This window comes from Doryrhamphus excisus, chromosome 20 (assembly GCF_030265055.1).
Source record: "Doryrhamphus excisus isolate RoL2022-K1 chromosome 20, RoL_Dexc_1.0, whole genome shotgun sequence".
NCBI classification, from domain to species: Eukaryota; Metazoa; Chordata; class Actinopteri; order Syngnathiformes; family Syngnathidae; genus Doryrhamphus; species Doryrhamphus excisus.
In genome coordinates this window covers 2,498,538-2,518,313 of record NC_080485.1, presented here as the reverse complement: position 1 = coordinate 2,518,313, position 19,776 = coordinate 2,498,538, and the positions used below count along the sequence as shown (strand labels likewise).

General features: G+C 40.2%; 1 protein-coding gene across 1 annotated transcript in view; it reads left to right on the top strand.

The window, feature by feature from the left end:
* The first annotated feature begins 2,288 nt into the window (after nucleotides 1-2,288).
* The window catches only part of LOC131107773 (collagen alpha-1(XIX) chain-like), a 97,514-nt gene continuing 80,026 nt past the window's right edge, over nucleotides 2,289-19,776 (top strand). The window contains exons 1-4 of the mRNA XM_058058068.1: nucleotides 2,289-2,312; nucleotides 12,154-12,216; nucleotides 12,292-12,336; nucleotides 15,603-15,644. Coding sequence (XP_057914051.1) covers nucleotides 12,322-12,336; nucleotides 15,603-15,644 — 57 coding nt within the window. The 5' untranslated portion in view covers nucleotides 2,289-2,312; nucleotides 12,154-12,216; nucleotides 12,292-12,321. The remainder of the gene's footprint in view (nucleotides 2,313-12,153; nucleotides 12,217-12,291; nucleotides 12,337-15,602; nucleotides 15,645-19,776) is intronic.

Below are 19,776 nucleotides of genomic sequence, written 5' to 3'. Positions count from 1 at the left end.
ACAGTCTTTTTTCATGCATTGATTATGCATTGAATGAGGATATTTGAAAACATTGCGTCAAATGTTGAAAGTCTAAGAGATAATTAGAGCTTCCAACATTTGTACAATCTCCATGGCAGCTTCAGGCTAATGTTTATTTAAGTGCTAGTTACCCCCAAATCGTTATTATTTGTTGTCCTGCGTCTGGGCCACCACAATTTATCTTAATTATAATATGCAAAGCACACGGTCATCCACTTTACAGTTAAAAGCGAAGTACGGGCAAAATGTGTTGACTTGATTCCAACAACTGCATAATTCATGCCCTGCTTGAAATAATAACATGAAATATTCATTAGCTAAATGACTTATCTGCGGAGCTGCTTTTGTTGGGGGGTTCAAGGGTAGGAGGGGCAGGTGACGTTTGGATCTTTTGGCAATGGGAGCATTTATTCACTTTTAGAATATCCATTGATCCATTCTTGAAATATGAAAAAAACATTTTGCTTTTTGCTAGAAATGGGAATATACTGAATGGGGAGCTGTGCCATGGCTACTAAGGCAAAGGAAACTTTTGTTGTATTGCGTCAATGCCATTTAAAATCCATTGTATTAAATATACATTTGCATGGATGATCAAAAGGCCTGTTGGAATATGAATGCATATTGAAAGAATAGAGAAATAAAAACATACACAGATTTTTCCTTCACAACAAACTTCCTGTCATGTTGCTGCCATGTTTTCACATCAGAATCAATACCAACTATTCAAAAGGACTATAATCGTGGATTTTAATATTTTTTTTACGGATTACTGAGTCAATGGTGTTACAATAAATGTCCATATGACTTTATTTATATGCTCAATATGGAACACATTGCATGCTGCGTGTTGTCTCTATAGCAACGTACTCTAACTGTCTCATTTCCCTCCCTGTGTGCGATCCCTCCACCTCCTTCTGCTCAGTGTAGACACGTACGCTACCACACTTTTTCACCAATCACGTGTGGTCTTTACAGAAAAAAAACGAAAAAAAAAAAAATGACGAGCTGCCTTGCTCATTTCAAAGAGCCAGCTCCCATAGTTCACATCAAAGAGCCGACTCTAGAGGATGTGGAGACTGTGTATGTAACAGGTGTCTTTTATGTAACAAGCATACTTGGATAACATAAATTGACGTTAGGAGTACTTTCCTAAAGGGATATGGCAATGCACAAGTACCAGCAGGTACTTCAATTTTTACTTTTTGTGATGCGTCCTTTTTGCCAGTTGTAGATTTCTACATTCAGAAGTTTGGAATATATGATATTTTTTGTAATTTTTAGTTATTTAGCTCGTCATGTTTTTGTTGAGGGCGGCACGGTGGTCTAGGGGTTAGCGCACAGACCTCAATGCTAGGAGACCAGGGTTCAATCCCACCCTCGGGCATCTCTGTGTGGAGTTTGCATGTTCTCCTCGTGCATGCGTGGGTTTTCTCCGGGTACTCCGGTTTCCTCCCACATTCCAAAAACATGCTAGGTTAATTGGCGACTCCAAATTGTCCATAGGTATGAATGTGAGTGTGAATGGTTGTTTGTCTATATGTGCCCTGGGATTGGCTGGCCACCAGTCCAGGGTTTACCCTGCCTCTTGCCCCAAGACAGCTGGGATAGGCTCCAGCACCCCCCGCGACCCTCGTGAGGAAAAAGCGGTAGAAAATGAATGAATGTTTTTGTTGATTACACTAATGTATATTGAATTTCTACTGGCCAAAACAAAAGTACTTACGAATTAAGTGTAATTTATATTCATTTAGTTAATGTGTTTAAGTCATGTTAATTCCAGTCCAGATCCTCTTCATCGCAAGGACATAAATCCTCCCTTGGTGTAAATTATATGAACTTCAGTCGCATTGCACCTCATTAAGATGTCAGCATTTGAAGTCCCGCACACTTTCAAGGACTCCAGCCTTTTTGTGAAATGATGGCTTCCCCCTGACCTTGCTTGTCAATAGCAGGCAGCTCGCTGGCTCGCCCTGCTCGCTATTTCTCTCCTGCTTTGATTGATACACCGAGGGGACTCGCACAGCTGGAAGAGGAGACAGCGAACCAGAGGAGGGAACAAAGAGTTGTGGCCCACACGGGGTGCAGCAATTAAGCTGTTTTCTTGTTGTTAATTAAAAGCAAATTAGAGAGTGCGACAGGAGTTGCTGTCAAGCCTTATTTGCTGGCAGCGTGTGTGCAGAGTAACACCTGTTGTTGCATCGCCACTCTCTCATCTCAGGCTCCTTTTTTCTTGTCTTCCTTAGGGGCGAAGGGGAAAGACTGGGGAGCCTGGACCTGAAGGCAAACCTGTGAGTGATCGGCGATATCGCACGACTGTATCATTCAACTATGCCACAGTAAAACAACCAGATTGAAGACATGACCTCCAACACTACACAATGCAGTTTTACTGAAGTACAATTTAGGATGCATATTATTGCTCATGGCAAACTAAAGCCACTGGTGAATTGACTTTTATTTGGGAATTCATTCATTCATTCATTCCCACCCTCTTTAGTTACTGTTGCTACAATATATCACAAAAGCCAGTACGGGAAATATGATTCAATATTAATAAATTGAATATTTTTACATGCAAGTAGGCCACACAGTCAGGAGATTGGTATTGGATTCACTGGGTTCGATTCTCCGCTTTTGTATTGTATTCCGGTTTCCTCCCACATTCCAAAAACATGCTAGGTTAATTAGCCATTCCAAATTGTCCATAGGTATGAATGTGAGTGTGAATGGTTGTTTGTCTATATGTGCCCTGTGATTGGCTGGCCACCAACTCAGGGTGTACCCCGCCTCTTGCCCAAAGTCAGCTAGGATAGGCTCCAGCAGTTAGGATAAGCTGCATAGAAAATGGATCAATATTTTTGTTGTCATAGCATATAAAACCTGTTTGTGACTTTGTTATAATATAATAAAATTAAACTAAAAATGTCATCCAATACTTCTCTACAAGAGAGGAGAAATATGATCTCAGGGAAGAAGTACATTTGAAACACTTCTATGCTAGGACTACGTTATGCTAGCCATAGCATTTCAGTATGTGGAATCAAACTATGGAATGGATTGAGTAAGGAAATCAAACAATGCACAACGATGAGCCAATTCAAGAAACAATACAAGCAGTTGATGTTTGCTAAATCCAAGGATGAAGAGTCTTGAACCAGTCATGATGTGCTATATATATCACTATATTGACACGCACTATGGTACCCATTATGGCATTGGATGCTCATATCACCCAGTACTTCAGTACGAGGTACATTATTAAAAAAAAAAAAAAAAAACCTTAAACTGTATTATGGAAAGCAGGAAGTGAACAAATGTAACAGTTAGTGATTGTAAAAGTACCAGATGGAGGGGTAGGATTTAATAAGCTTTGCTTCTTCCTACTCCTTTTGGACATGTGGAACTGGGAACTGATTATGGGATGCACTCAATTGTAATCTGATGCATGTTCAAATGAAATAAAACCATTACCATTACCAATTTTCACCATTGTTAGAGCCCTGTAGATATGATATAACACCCCTATAGTCACCTTTACACTCCTATTCTTTGTTCACATTACTCAATTCTAATGCCCAGGTTACGGGACCACTGCAGGGACACAAGATACCTCTTTAAACATAACATGCATGACATTGAGCTGACTAGTTATTCTAAACATAATAAAGGGTTTCAAACAGAGTCGGAAGAAGGACAAAGAAATAAGTCAAACGCCACTGAACTTCTTGATGCAGTGTGACGGTAATCTCATGTACAAGCTGTACATTGACTACTCTGTCTGTCACAAGCAAACTCCATACAAAGATGCCAAGTGGAGAATCGAACAGATAGAATCGAAGTAACGCAAACCCTTTTACAGTTGTTTTGTTGCAGTGATATAAAATACAGTAAACCTCGGATATATCGGATTCAATTGTTTCCACTGGTTTTGTCCGATATAAGCGAAATCCGTTATATGCGTATACCGGAAAATGTACGTTTTACGCATATATCGGATTTATATCCGGTATATGCGTAAATGGGATTTTATCCGTTATAAAAAGGCACTTCCTTGACTATGTTTCCAATGTACCTGGACGCGCAGGCAACGCTGCAAATGACGTCGTATAGCGGCCGGTCACGATTCGGCGAATCGGAGCGCCACGATGCGGCCATCCGATATATGCGAGGGAAATTTAATGGAAATGCATTGGAACGGGACTGGAGATTTTGTCCGAAATAGGCGAAATCCGTTATAAAAAATCCGATATATGCAATGAATTTTTATTGGAAATGCATTACAGAAAAATCGGTTCTTTTTTATCTGTCCGTTGTGAGCGAATTTCCGATATATCCGAGTCCGATATATCTGAGGTTTACTGTATTTAGACTCAAAAGGAAAAATGAAAGCCTTCAATAAACGTGTATTAATAAAAAGGATAAGAAGATGATGACATGGCCCATTGACTCTTTGAGTTATGGTGTTTTTCCTCAGGATTCCAAATGAATCCCGGCTCCTGTTTGTACGTTTGTGTAGTGACCCACACCACAAAGGCCTCAAACATATGATGCGTTAAAAGGCGACAGCTTGACAGACTCTTAGCGGCTTTGATGTCGGGACAAACAGGAGTGCCGATGCTTCAAGTGTCCCAATTATTTTCACACGCTATTGCCCTGATTGCACTCCTGATCTGGATCAAAGCTTTTTCTTACTTTATTGTGTACCAGAATCCAGAGAGATCCTGTTCCGCTTCGATTGCCGTTATGCTCAATAGCTTCAATTATCTTTTGTATAATTGAGCCACTCGCTGTTAAATGTCTCCCCCGTGACTCATTGTGAGCCTCGCCGCCTTAATAACTCATAAAGTTGCAAAGTCGAAAGAGAGAAGAAAGACTTAGACTTGGAAATGGTGTGACATTTGTAAATGGCAACTTCCTGACAATAGCCGTGGCGTTGCCAGCTTTGCCTGCGTCCCCTGGCGCTGGCATTTATGACTCACCTGCTTTGCCGAGGTTCAATCTCAGGGCCACAATTATCTATTCAAAACACCAAACAGGCCATCGCTCGCTGCGCTGCTTTGACAGCAGGAAAGCGCTGGCAGCGGGGGGGGGTAGCGGGTACTTTTCAATGTCATATTAGAATCATGGCATGACAGGAGACACTGGAAACACAAAACAGGAAACAAACTGTCATTCATATACAGTGGAACCTTGGTTTGCATCGTGAATCTGTTCCAGATGGTCCTACACTAACCAAAACCTACTCCTTTTTTACCATAAGTAATGTCGTCATATATACATATAAATTCATAAAAACGACCAATGAAAGGCAAGATCTTGTTTCTCAGGTCCTTGTTTCTTCTGATCATAGCAAATAAGCCACAAATTGTGACTTATTAATGCAAAACTATGAAAATGTGTTTTGTGTTAACATTTGTGTAACTGTGTTAATTGGTAAATAACTACAGTGTGAACTGCAAATGATCTCTTTGGGCTTTTCCCTTCAGGGGTCGCCACAGCAAATCAATCTCCTCCGTCCAACCCTGTCTTCTACCCTCATGTCCTCCTTCACTACATCCATAAACCTCCTCTTTGGTCTTCCTCTACGCCTCCTACCTGGCAACATCCTTCTACCAATATATTCACTATCTCTCCTCTGGACATGTCCCAACCATCTCAGTCTGGCCCATAACTGACTTGATCTCCAAGGCCTCTAACATGTACTAATTCCCTGATCCTATCCATCCTGGTCACTCCCAATGTGACCTGTGATCTGCTTCCTGTCTTTTCCTCAGTGGCACTGTCTCCAGACCAAACAACATGGCTGGTCTCACCACAGTTTTGTACACCTTTCCTTTCATTTAGGCTGACACTCTTCTATCACATCACGCCTGACATGCCTGTAACCTCACTCTTCCACATGGGTCCTTCTCATTCACACACATATATATCCATATCCATATATATTCACTATCGCTCCTCTGGACATGTCCCAACCATCTCAGTCTGGCCGATAACTGACTTTATCTCCAAGGCCTCTAACATGTACTCGTTCCTGATCCTATCCATCCCGGTCACTCCCAATGAGAACCTCAGCATCCTCATCTCTGCTACATCCAGTTCTGCTTCCTGTCTTTTCCTCAGTGCCACTGTCTCTAGACCAAACAACATGGCTGGTCTCACCACAGTTTTGTATACCTTTCCTTTCATTTTAGCTGAAACTCTTCTATCACATCACGCCTGACATGTTTCTCCACCCGTTCCATCCTGCCTGCACACGCTCCTTCACCTCCTTTTCACAATCTCCATTGTTCTGAACTGTTGACCCTAAGTAAAATTCTCCACAGTCTGTATCTCATCTCCCTGTAACCTCACTCTTCCACTTGGGTCCCTCTCATTCACACACATATATATCCATATCCATATATATTCACTATGTCTCCTCTGGACATGTCCCAACCATCTCAGTCTGGCCTCTCTGACTTCATCTCCAAGGCCTCTAACATGTACTCGTTCCTGATCCTATCCATCCCGGTCACTTCCAATGTGAACCTCAGAATCCTCATCCAGTTGTGTTTCCTGTCTTTTCCTCAGTGGCACTGTCTCTAGACCAAACAACATGGCTGGTCTCACCACAGTTTTCCTTTCATTTTAGCTGAAACTCTTCTATCACGCTGGACACTTTTCTCCACCCGTTCCATCCTGCCTGCACACGCTTCTTCACCTCCTTTTCACAATCTCCATTGTTCTGAACTGTTGACCCCAAGTTTTCCACCTTCTGTATCTCTTCTCTCTGTAACCTCACTCTTGGTTCCCACACATATACCACACGGCTAATCTTCATTCCTCTCCTTTCCAGGGCAAACTTCCACTCTTCTAGCATCTCCTCCAATTGTTCTCTACTCTCACTAGAAATCACAATGTCATCTGTAATGTCAACTGCAAATTACGTCATAGGCATTAAATATATTAATAACACATTTGGACTCACAGTTTATTATATTGTTGTTCAAACTTCAATATTGGAAAGGACATTTTATCATAAGTGATATTTGGTTGTAACTGATGTGCAACAATAGGGTATATGTAAGTTTGAGTTACGACCTGAGCTTGACTTTGTACAGCGAGAAGAAAGACCGTCTAATTTTGGGCTCAGATTACTTAGATTGACGTCACTAGCCGTAGCTGTTCCGACCTTGACGGGAATGTTTGCAGTAGTAGTGAGAAAGTTATTAAATATTATTCTTCAGAAATGGCAGCTTTCAGTCAATGATGGCCTATCTCTGCATAACAGAGCCTACTGTAGACCTCCTGCTGAGCAGCCCAGCGTGACCCACCACTCATCCCCAAAACAGGCAGATGGTCATTACATACAGTACCTTTGCAATCATTTTCATGAGGCCCAGAGGTGCCGTAGCGCACCAGAAGTGCATAACATATGTGGTGTAAAACATCCCCAGACATGGATCTCACAAGACCTCCCACTGGCACCCTCGCTACCTCTCTTGCCTCTTTAGCAACCTCACCCCCCACCCGCTCAATCCTTCCAGCGGGCCAACTTGTGATGGAGCCAAGAGTGAAAATTAGGAGGCAAACCTTTCGACCGCACTGTTGATTTCTTGTATAGACGTGCCATGTACTGGGGTGTATCTTTGAGTCGTTTCCTGCTCCCTCTGCCAAGAGGAAGGGGAAGTGGAAGCTGGCCGACCTTGACAAGAAAGTTATCTGCATGACAACACCGATCTGTCTGAGAGTGACGGGGAATTGCTGCAGGTACACCATATTTATTTTCAAGTTTTACAACATGGGGGTTGGTAAGAATTTTTACTCAACACTGAAATAGTAATATCAGCCTTTACATGTAATGTTTATCCGTCCATTTTCTATACCGCTTATCCTCACGACGGTCGTGGGCATGATGGACCCTGGACTGGTTCCCAGCCAATCACAGGGCATATATAATAAAAAAAAAAAAAACGACTTTCTCAAATTAGACTGTGGATGTCAACCAACATAAGAGAACAAACGCAAATCCATGGCTTATAAAAATAGACTACAAAATCCAAAAATTGATCACTTCAATGTGCATATCAGTTATGTCATAAAATACTCATGCAGCTTTACCATGAAAAATGCATGCTTGTTTTGTGATGATATCATCTTCACCTCTGAGTGAATACCACATCATTATACAATGATGACTAACCAGGTACTTAACGGCAGTTAGACAAGCCAACAGGACCATGGAGAGCGACCCAAGAGTTACATGGGAAATAAAAGAATCAGAGATTGCTTGTGACTTCTTAGTGGTCAAGTCAAGTCAAACGTTGTTTCTACGGCACGTTTGACCAAAAGTCATGAAAACGGTAAATAGAGTGTTTACACTACGGCAATGTAATGGTAATGGTAATGGTAATGGTAATGGTTTTATTTCATTTGAACATGCATCAGATTCCAATTGAGTGCATCCCATAATCAGTTCCCAGTTCCACATGTCCAAAAGGAGTAGGAAGAAGCAAAGCTTATTAAATCCTACCCCTCCATCTGGTACTTTTACAATCACTAACTGTTACATTTGTTCACTTCCTGCTTTCCATAATACAGTTTAAGGATTTTTTTTTGTTTTTTTTTAATAATGTACCTTGTACCGAAGTACTGGGTGATATGAGCATCCAATGCCATAATGGGTACCATAGTGCGTGTCAATATAGTGATATATATAGCACATCATGACTGGTTCAAGACTCTTCATCCTTGGATTTAGCAAACATCAACTGCTTGTATTGTTTCTTGAATTGGCTCATCGTTGTGCATTGTTTGATTTCCTTACTCAATCCATTCCATAGTTTGATTCCACATACTGAAATGCTATGGCTAGCATAACGTAGTCCTAGCATAGAAGTGTTTCAAATGTACTTCTTCCCTGAGATCATATTTCTCCTCTCTTGTAGAGAAGTATTGGATGACATTTTTAGCTAATTGTTTATTTTTAGCCTTATGCATTATTTTAGCTGTTTGAAGATGAACTATATCAGCAATACATAGCACATTTGAATGACAAATTGTTGAAAATATAAATAAAAGTTCCTGTTTAACCTCTGTTAAAATATTTTTCAGCAAGGTTTTAGTGCTCAAGTTAAGGCTGTTCCATAATTTTAGTGCAGACACAGAAAGATCTTCTCGCCTCTATAGTTTGTGAGTCTGGACAGACAGGAGCAGTTTATCTGCAGACCCCAGGACCCTACCTGGGGAGTGAGGCTGCCGGAGCTCAGACGGGTACCACGGGGCCAGTCCATGTAAACATTTAAAAAGCCACAGCAGCATCTTAAGATTGACCCTTAAATGCACTGGCAGCCGGTGGAGAGCCGCAAGCACAGGGGTTATGTGGTCTTGGTGTTTGGTCCTTGTCAGTAGGCGGGCTGCTGCATTCTGAACCCCCTGTAGGCGATGCAGGGAGGACCGGACAAGGCCGGTTTAAAGCATGTTTCAATAGTCAGGCCTTCATGTAGTAAAAGGATGTATCGCTCAGCAGTGGATATATATTTTTTCACCCAACTTAACAGCCTGAGCCTAACAGTACACCGTAGTATTGTGTAAACCAAATCCAACCAGATCCAAGATGGTTGAATAAACAATACCAGAAGATTCAACATCCCAAATGGTACAAGTAAATACGTCTTTCCGAATTGAATTTTTCTGAATGACTTTTCCGAAAACAATAGTGTCCATGGAAAGGAATATTCCAATTTCTTGTCTACATGGAAAACGTAAACATCGACATCACATGATACATCCCCAAGTTTTCACTTGTTGGAATAACTCCATATTGTCAGTTTTTCGTCCATCCAGTCTTGAAATTTAGTTTGGATCAAAAACAAACTGTCCGTAGCAGTCCAGTGCTGATTGCTTGCATCCATTTTTAAAACTAAAGAACGTCTCGAGCTGCGCGTTATGTCATATCTGAGCATGCGCTGTAAGAACGCACCCCGGGATAAATTTAAACAAGATCAAATTCAATCTTGCTAATATTTTATAATTAAACTCAGGACATGTTTATATAGATATCAGGGCTCTACATTACAAACAAAAATGACTTACCCATGGGGAATCCTTAAGGTGAGAACTACTTGCCCCAACTTGCCCCATGTAAAATGAAAAGACTGCCATAATGATATCATCTCATTTTTGTGGCATCACATGAGAATCTCAAATAAAGATGAAATGATTATCATTTCTTGTGGTTGTTTTCCTACATAGATCATGATTAAATAGATCAAATAGTGTAGACGTATGTTAACATGGCATACCATACTACCTTACACATGGTAGTCGTAGTAAGCAGTGATATTTATAAGTTGTGCACCACAATGAAACATTATTGAATAGACACATTTGTGTACTAGTAAAGTGTTTTGAATCCAGAAAAAAATGCTCAATGGTCAAACAATAATTTGTGAAAAATCCACAGAGAAATGGAAGCGCTAGATTTTGTAGCTTGTGCAAAATCAGCACTTGGTATTGGATCTAATGGGTGGTGTTTCATTGTGACCACTTCAAATTGTCACAGCAATGTGATTCACTCACCTGTGCCATCATTTGATTTGCTGCCGCTAATAAAATACTTGTTTAGGAGGCACTGCTTCATCACTTTTTGCTGTTTTCCTTCACAAGTTGTTGAAGAATTAGACCATGTTGGCAGGGACGCCATGATAGATGTTTTCCTAGTCAAACCATCGCTCATTGGTTGATCGCCAACAAGAACGGGTGTGGGTAAAACTGCGGGCCGCGGTCTAAATAAACGATTCTGATTGGTCCATTTCAAGATTGGTTTGCAAATTACTACCGGAATTACGCAGTCCGTGTTTTACCAACACCCAACAAGAACCGCTTTAAAAAAAAACTCTTGGCAGTATGGCATGCCAAAGTGCACTTGCCCCACGGGAATATCACTGATTGGATTTACTTGCCCCAATTTTGTTTTAACTTGCCCCGGGCCATCGATACATCGTTATTGTCGAGCCCTGGATATGTATTTTCTTTAAGAACAACTGGACTTATTCTGTTCCACACTCCTGATCAGAAGGTGGCGCTAATGCACAGAGAAAGCTGCTTGCCAACCGCCAATAAAAAACAGAAGAAGAAGAACTTTCTATTTGAGTGGGTACCAGATACCTCAGTCATTCTTTGGGAATGAGGTGTATGCAAAGGTTAAATTCTTTCCGTTTGAGCAAATGAACCCAATGCAAGCGGAATATTTGTGTCCATGTATAGTACGTGGCTAATGTATCATAACTGAGATCGTGTACGAGAACCGAGGCAAATAGTCTGAAACCGGAGCCCTTTGAAAACTGAGATTATTTAGGGTGGTAGAAAGCAAACGGGAGGTCCCATGTGGTTAATAAAGCCTCACAAAATGTAATTATTACTTCTAGTCAATTTTTCCACACAGCACCTTCACCTTTTTTAATGTTATTATGACAATCCATCTGTCGGTTTATAGGAGTCTGCTGATTTAATCAAAGCTGAGAAAACAGGCTGTAGCACATTAATGAGTGCCATCACAGCGGCTGTCATTGAAGGAATGGCGAAGGGCCTGAGTGTAATTTGTCTGCCCAGGTGCGACTCTGCAAAGACCAATTTGCTCTATCAGATGTTCTTATGTTGGAGTACTAGAACAGATACTGCATGTCTGCAATCGGAATCTTAGTGAGCGTTTTACTTTACCCAAAATGGCAGACTAATCTCCCTGATTTAGGACTACAAGTAAGATTTTTATCATGAATGTATCTTATTTATCATTCTCCATACGTCCATGTCAGTGCGCATGTAGACTCTTTGTTTACTCTGACATCTTCCCACGTATCTGACAGGAAGAAATCCTATTAGAATGCAGCAAGGGTCACTCACCAGCAATCATGAAGTGCCATCTATTGGAAGACGGCAGAATGAAACATGGAAAAAGTGCTGCAGTGCAAATGGGAATACACATTTTTCACCATCTTGGGTTCTCCTTTGAAAACATTCTAATAAGAACATGCGAGGCTTTGGTTTGTTTTTCTGATGTCCTTGCCTGAAGATTCTCCCTAAGATGCGTCTGTCTTTGCTTGTCAGTCAAGTCAATTGGGAAAAATCTGCTATGTTCACATGCAGGGGGAGAAAGGCGAGACTGGTGTCCCGGGAGAAAAGGGGACAAAAGGCGACGGCGGTGGGCCTGTAGGTATTTTCCCAGAGCGACACTTTTAATGCCGCTTTGCTATGAAGACATTAACCGAGGCTCTCCCCCCGCAGGGTCAGCCAGGTGCCAAGGGGGCCGACGGGATGAAAGGACACAAAGTGAGTCACGTCAATGTCAAGAGTCAATACATGACGCTCCTCTCGCTTTGTGCTTGCTGTCACTCACTGCCTGCGAGTGTGTGTGAGTTATTATTGCTTCCGTTTGGATGGCAAGGCTATCTGAATGTCATTCATCAGCAGCTAATGAATTGGCTGCCACTTGTACTGCAAAGGAGGGCTACACAACAACTAAAACCTAGCATCTGACGACTTGTACTGCCGCGGTGCACTTGTGCCTTTTAGTGGTCAAACACATCTCGATCTGTTCAAGCACGTCACGTTATTTCCAATGCGTAGACCGCAGTATGTGAAATCAGCGAAGTGACAGAACACCAAACTGTCATATATGTTTTTAAAAAATCCCTCACTATAACTATAAGTTCAAACCTTGCCTTGAATACTAACAATCAACCTCTGAGGTTGGACGCAAGTGACTCACTCATTTACCGTTCCACTGTACTGTAGCATTTTTGTATCCTTGTTAAAATGTATTGCTGCAGTACACCTCCTGTTTGTTTATTATGTAATGACATCAAATAGCCGCATGACTTCTATGTTCCCACAGCATGTCCAGAAGTCCAACATTTGGTGCGATGGTTTGAATCCCCCTCAGAATTTTTCGTCGACATTGTAGGTTTTGTTTGCTGAGAAATTTACAAACATACAAAGACTTCAAGCTAGCAAGCCAGCAAGTTAGCCATGACACAGGAGACACGGCAAAGCCACATGCAGGAGTTTGATTGACAATGGTGAATCGGGATGCAGAGAGATACCCAACATCCCACAATGCAATTCTTCTTAAAGGGCCAGGCTCGGCCTATAGCAGCATTTATACACTGTAAAGCGTAAAATTGCACTAAAAATCTGCAAAACAGCGAGTCCCTAATACAACGAAGGAACACAGACTATATCAGGAGTGGGCAAACCTTTTGACTCGCGGGCCGCATTGATTTAACAAAATTGACAGGGGGCCAGACTATACATTTTACGCATATAATTCTAACAGTCCACCTGGAATGATTGTATCTGTAAGTGTCATGTAACCTGCTATGTATATGTGTGTCCTTTTTTCAGGAGCACTTTGTAAACAGCAGATCACATCAAATAAACAAATTGATAAAAAAAGAAAAAACGACCTAAACCATCAAAAGGTTGGCTAAAGCCATGATGTCAGGTTGTATGTTAAGTTTGGAAAGAACGTGCGGGCCATATTTAAACACTTGGCGGGCCGGATGTGGCCCCCGGGCCGTAGTTTGTCCACCCCTGGACTATATGAATACAATACTTTTACAACAGGGGTGCTCATTAAGTCGATCGCGATCTACCGGTCGATCGCGGAGGTGGTACTGGTCGATCGCTGGTCGATCGCGGCGTGACATTAAAAAAATATCATCCCAGCATCAATGCCGTCACTTGATTGATATACAGGGCAGCCATTCAGATGACAACTGAATGTTGCCCTTCGGGCGACCAATCAAATCAAACAACGTCTCTAAGTGCAGCAGAACTTACGATGTCAGCCTATCATCCATCCCCGTTACTTGATTGACATACAGGACAACCAGTCAGATGACAACTGAATTTTGACCTTTAGGTCACCGCTCATGCGTAAACAACAATGCAAAGTGCTAAGCTAGTCGGCGAATTGCGTCAGATTTTAAGCCCTCGCTAAAGTTTATGGTCACTAAAATGAGTGAAGGAGCTGGACCAAGTAAAAAGGCAAAAACTGGACCAAGTAAAAAGGCAAAAAACATATCACTTCCATACGGATATGGAATATTATACGGATATTATGATACGGATATTATCCATGACTGATAAACATTTGGAAGTGTGCTTGAGGCTGGCTATCAGCAGCTACTGTCCGGACTATGCATCCCTGGCTGGTTCAATTCAGTGCAAGTCATCAAAGTAAACTCAGGTAATTACAAAAAATGTTAATAGTTAATTATGTGTGTTTTGCAATATTGGCTCATTTGGTTATGTAAGGTACATCAACATACATTGTACGTACAAATAATCCTCAATACATTTGAAAATAAATAGATGTTTTGCATTTTTGTAGTGGGTAGATCATTTTGACTCGGTCATTTTAAAAGTAGCTCGCATGCTGAAAAAGTGTGAGCACCCCTGACATAGAAGGTACTTAAGACTGTGGAATTGATAACACAAGAGTCAACTGCACTTAGTGACTTTTGTTACTTTTTTCAGGGATGTCCCATAAGTCTCTACGTTCCTTGGCTTTCATCATTTGTTCAAAAATTATACTTCCTCTTTTAGTCATTTGCATTTGATCCCGATCCAAATGTGCTTTTAACGTCTATAAAGCTTTGCTGTCATTACTGTTTCAAATTTAGAAGATTCAAATCTTGGAAGCACGGCTTACGGTTTTGAGTTATTTATTTGATGTCTAAATATAGAGAGATAGATAGCTGTTGTGCTATGTTTTCTTGCAGTAGTCAAAGCATGAAAGTAATAGCTTATAAATGATGAATGGGAGAAAGCAGGCTCCCAACAGCAATGCATCACGTTTAGGGTTCCCAACACGCCCATTACTAAAGCTTGTATGCGCTTTAAGGATACCACACAATAACCACAGGGACTACTGTGTGCATGACATGAACACCTTTGATGAATGATTTTGGGGGCCCTCACCCCACTTGAGTTCCACTTTATTTTCCATCTGGCCGTGCCTCCTGTGTTCCTGCTTTCAGGGATATTGATGTGTCTGTTTCTGGTCACTTTCATTACTTGTATACTTGTAATACAGTAAATCCTTCTACATACTAAAATCTGTATCAGACAACAAGTAGAAGCAAAATCATTATGTCTGTACTCTTATTTTAAAACATATATTGATGCTATATTTTATAAAAGTTTGTATGGCCCCTTGGAAAGGCTCACATATTGTTGATGCGGAGAAAAGAAAAGGTCAAAAAGAGCGGTATTGAAAAATATAACCCAATATAACGTTTGATCAAGAAGCTTATATTTATTACAAACAACAATTTTTCCAATCTTTTTCATAATTCTCAAAAGCTTAAAAAACCCTCTTGTAGTGGAATTCTTAAAAGCCTAAAGAGGATCAGTTTAAAATGTGACAATACGCATCCACCCTGCTGAATTGACATCCGCTGCCTCGACCATAACGAGTCAAATCTTGCTTATGTGAAATAAGAATTGCGACTGGTAGAGCGCTGGAAACAAATCTTTTGTAGATACACTTCACAGTGTAGATGGTAATAATTTATATATTTTTATTTTAGGGTGACGCTGGCCCTCCTGGTCCCCCTGGTCCCCCTGGTCCTGTAAGTATAAGTTCTATTGTGTGTTGGAAAACCATTCATTTTCTTCATTGCTTCCTGAGCACTGGCACGTAGCATTATATACGCGCAACCAAAATATAAACACAACACTAATTTTCGATACCATCGCTCATGAGCTGAACTCATGGATGTAAAACTACACAAATTTTATTCCTCTCAAATATTGTTAAAAAAAATCAGTGAGCGAGCATGGCTGACATTTCTGGTGAGGATATGGAAGATCCTTCTTTATGGGGCCGTGCATTATCATGCTTTTTTCTGCCATTTAAGACATAAATAAGACATAATATTGACTGACACTTTGGGAAAGTCCCTTGTTTGTTGTTTACTTCCTGTTCTGTACAGGACTTCCTGCGGTGCATGGCTACTGCCTTTTCAATATAATTTAACGACCTTTATGGGCATTGTTATGTATAGTGTTCATGTTATTGTGGTCAAGTTGGTAGGGAGGCTGAGTGGGTGGTAGACAGGAAGTGACGTTGAGGGATGAGAATTATCCCTATTATTATTATAATCAAACTTTATTTGTAGAGCACTTTTCATACATAGAATGTAGCACAAAGTGCTTTACATGTTTTAAAAGAGAAAGACAACAACAAGAGACATATACACACACACACACACTCGCACACACACACACACACACACACATAAGAAGTTTGTTTGCCTGAGTACAGAGGAACCAGTTAAGGAAGCGCCGCCATCTGCGCTGGGGGCCGCCCACGGCCCAGGCCATGATGCCGCCACTCAGGGGGGCCACCGCACAACAGGTAGGCAGGGGACCCGCAGCCCTGCAGTGGGGCACCGCCACAGAGCTCCCAGCCACCCCAGTCGGTAAGCCCCACGAGAGGAGACACCCCAGTCCCCAACCGAGGACAGCCCCCAGCGCAGAGAGCCCCCACTGAGGAAACACTGGATATATGGGATAAGAAATATAAAAGCATAAAATAAGAATATAGAAAGTATATATAGAAATAAACATAAAAAAACATAAAAGTGAAATATATAAGAACATTAATAAAAACTAAAATAAGCATGTGTAAAACTATAAAAACATTTTGTTAAGATCCAAAACAAAAGGTATAGAGTATAAAATAATCATTAGATAAAAGTCAAGTTCAAAAGTTAAAAAGCAAGAGTTAAATTAAATTAAATTAAATTAAATTAAATTAAATTAAATTAAATTAAATTAAATTAAATTAAATTAAATTAAATTAAATTAAATTAAATTAAATTAAATTAAATTAAATTAAATTAAATTAAATTAAATAAGTGGGTCTCGAGACTATTTTTGTAAAAATCTCAATGTTCTCTACGGCCCTCAGGTCCCCCACAAACGGGGGCCCCTGTTAGGGAATATTGTGCCTGTTGTGACATCCAAATCTGCAATAAAGTTTGTTGTTGTGGCGATCAAGTCTGATGCATTACTGACACCTAGTGACCAGTTTAGAATGCTTTACTCCTACTGTAGAATACTGCAGGGTAATAATAATAACAATAATAATAACAACAACAACAACAACAATAATAATAACAATAATAACAACAATAATAATAATAATCGGCTACCGTGATGATGTAATCCAGCTGAAACGCAACTCTGAACCCCCGACGTGACTTCCTATCCACACGTCCAGAACATATTTACTGCAACACACATGAGCACAAGGCTTACTTATATCTTGCATGACTTATTCTTTCTGATTATGTCGACTTTATTGGGTAATATGAGTGACTATAGTGATGTCATTTCAGGTCTAGGTGGCTCTAATAATGATTTTCTATGCTCTATCTATGAAAATATTTCATTATAAATTAGGAATTCTACTTTGAGGAAATGTATTTGTATTTTAGTTCATTTTGCCATTTTGATGTCTGAAAACGATTAATTTAGTCAATTTTCTTTGACTAATAATAGCCTATATTCAGCCAGCGATGATTCATTGGTAATTATTCATTTTCTACCGCCAGCCAATCACAGGGCACATATAGACAAACAACCATTCACACTCACATTCATACCTATGGACAATTTGGAGTGGCTAATTAACCTAGCATGTTTTTGGAATGTGGGAGGAAACCGGAGTACCCGGAGAAAACCCACGCATGCACGGGGAGAACATGCAAACTCCACACAGAGATGGCCGAGGGTGGAATTGAACCCTGGTCTCTAACCACTAGACCGCCGTGCCGCCCCTGAAAACGATTAATTTAGTCATTTTTTTTTTTTACTAATAATGGCCTATATTCAGCCAGCGATGATTAATTGGTAATTATATTTTTGAAAAACAATGATATATATAGAAATAATGATTACGTAAAATTTGTGTGGGTTCATGCTCCTGTTTAAATAAACAGGCGTCTTTTTAACCTTCACACTCAGCAGAGTCAAGGCTACAAGAAATACACCAGTAGAACATGGCGGCCATTAAACAAGCTCACGCTCCTACACATGAACACTTTTAGTCAAAATTGTTTTCAAACTTTTCAAAATGTGTTAAGAGGAAGTTTTCTGTGTTTTTTTCGTCGAGATCCAAGTTAAGCGATGAAGCAAAGAGAAACCGACATGCTGCCGGGGTGATGGTGCTGATGTAATGAATACTAATATTGATATTATCACCAAAATGAATGACTCGGTGCATGCTTTGATGGAGGGTTGCAAGCTAAATAAATCACATCAGATAATAAAGCGTGTTTGGTGTTGAGGGCAAAATGCATTCAAACAAGCTTCATACATTTATAGAGTTCCAGTAAAGCTTTGCAACAAAAAAAAACAAAAAACACACATTTAAATTCTTTATCATTTTAAAAACTTTTCATAGAAGCACTTGTAGAGTTTTGGTGTAATTGTTTCGGCTTTTACAGTTTTTCTCGATTGTTTAAACATTTTCTGAAAGGATGCCTCATATTCTCATAACTCTACACACAAATCAAAAAATCACTCCCACATTTCTGAAAACCCCTCAATTCTCCTGCAAAATGAAACTTGACATCTAAAACAGTCTTCATTCTTCTGAAAATGGTGTTTTGTCTCCAAATGACGCACACAAACCACAATATGAACAACATTTATATGAACCAGTTGAACACTGATGTAATCAGTGTAAAACACTGATTACATCATATTCATCATGACTTGGACCTTTTTGGGTTCAGTGTGACACTTCTTGCAAAATATTGTTTTTTGTTTTTTTTGGTATTTTTGACTCCGAACACAAAATTACACAGAAATATATATTTTTTATTTTTCACAGAAAAACAATGTACGAAGTGTTCATCACAGCCAACACAAAGTCCCACATACAGTGGTCTGCATCTAAATGTATAAAATATATAAAAAATATATAAAATATTTTAGAATTGTTTTTTGGGTTTTTTTTGGTATTTTTTTGACTCAGAACACAAAATTACACAGAAATATATATTTTTATTTTTCACAGAAAAACAATGTACGAAGTGTTCATCACAGCCAACACAAAGTCCCACATACAGTGGTCTGCATCTAAATGTATACAGCTTCAGTTACAGTTTTTCTCGATTGTTTACACACAATTAGTGATGCCTGAGACCCAATGACCACAACATAGAACCAATGCACCAACTCCATGAACCAAGTCTGCTAAACTAGAAGCACAATTCCTGCTTTACACTCACACTGCAGATCTACAACGCACTTTTTTCTAAACACTACACACAATTCTCTGAGTTTTGGCACAATTTTCTTAATTCCAAATTTCCCCACTGAGGGACGAATAAAGGCATATCTTAATCTTAAGTAAACTTCTTGTTCTCACAAAGAACATAATGACACTCAAAAGAGTCAAATGAATATTCCTATTATTCACACTGACTCATCACATGGGTAAACAAACACCTGGTACACATTTTTACAATTAGCGCTCTAACAATGAGGGAGGCTGGGCAAAGGGTCAGAAATCCACAAACACACAATCTTCACACTTGTCCAAGCTATGGAAGATGCATGTGGAGACATTCCAGCAGATGCTTTCCATGGCTGGATTGGCCATGCTAGGCCATATTTCCCCGCTTGGAGAAAACCTTGCATGTGATGTAGATGAGGTGCTGTGGCCTGACCCAAACAGAAGACGTGATG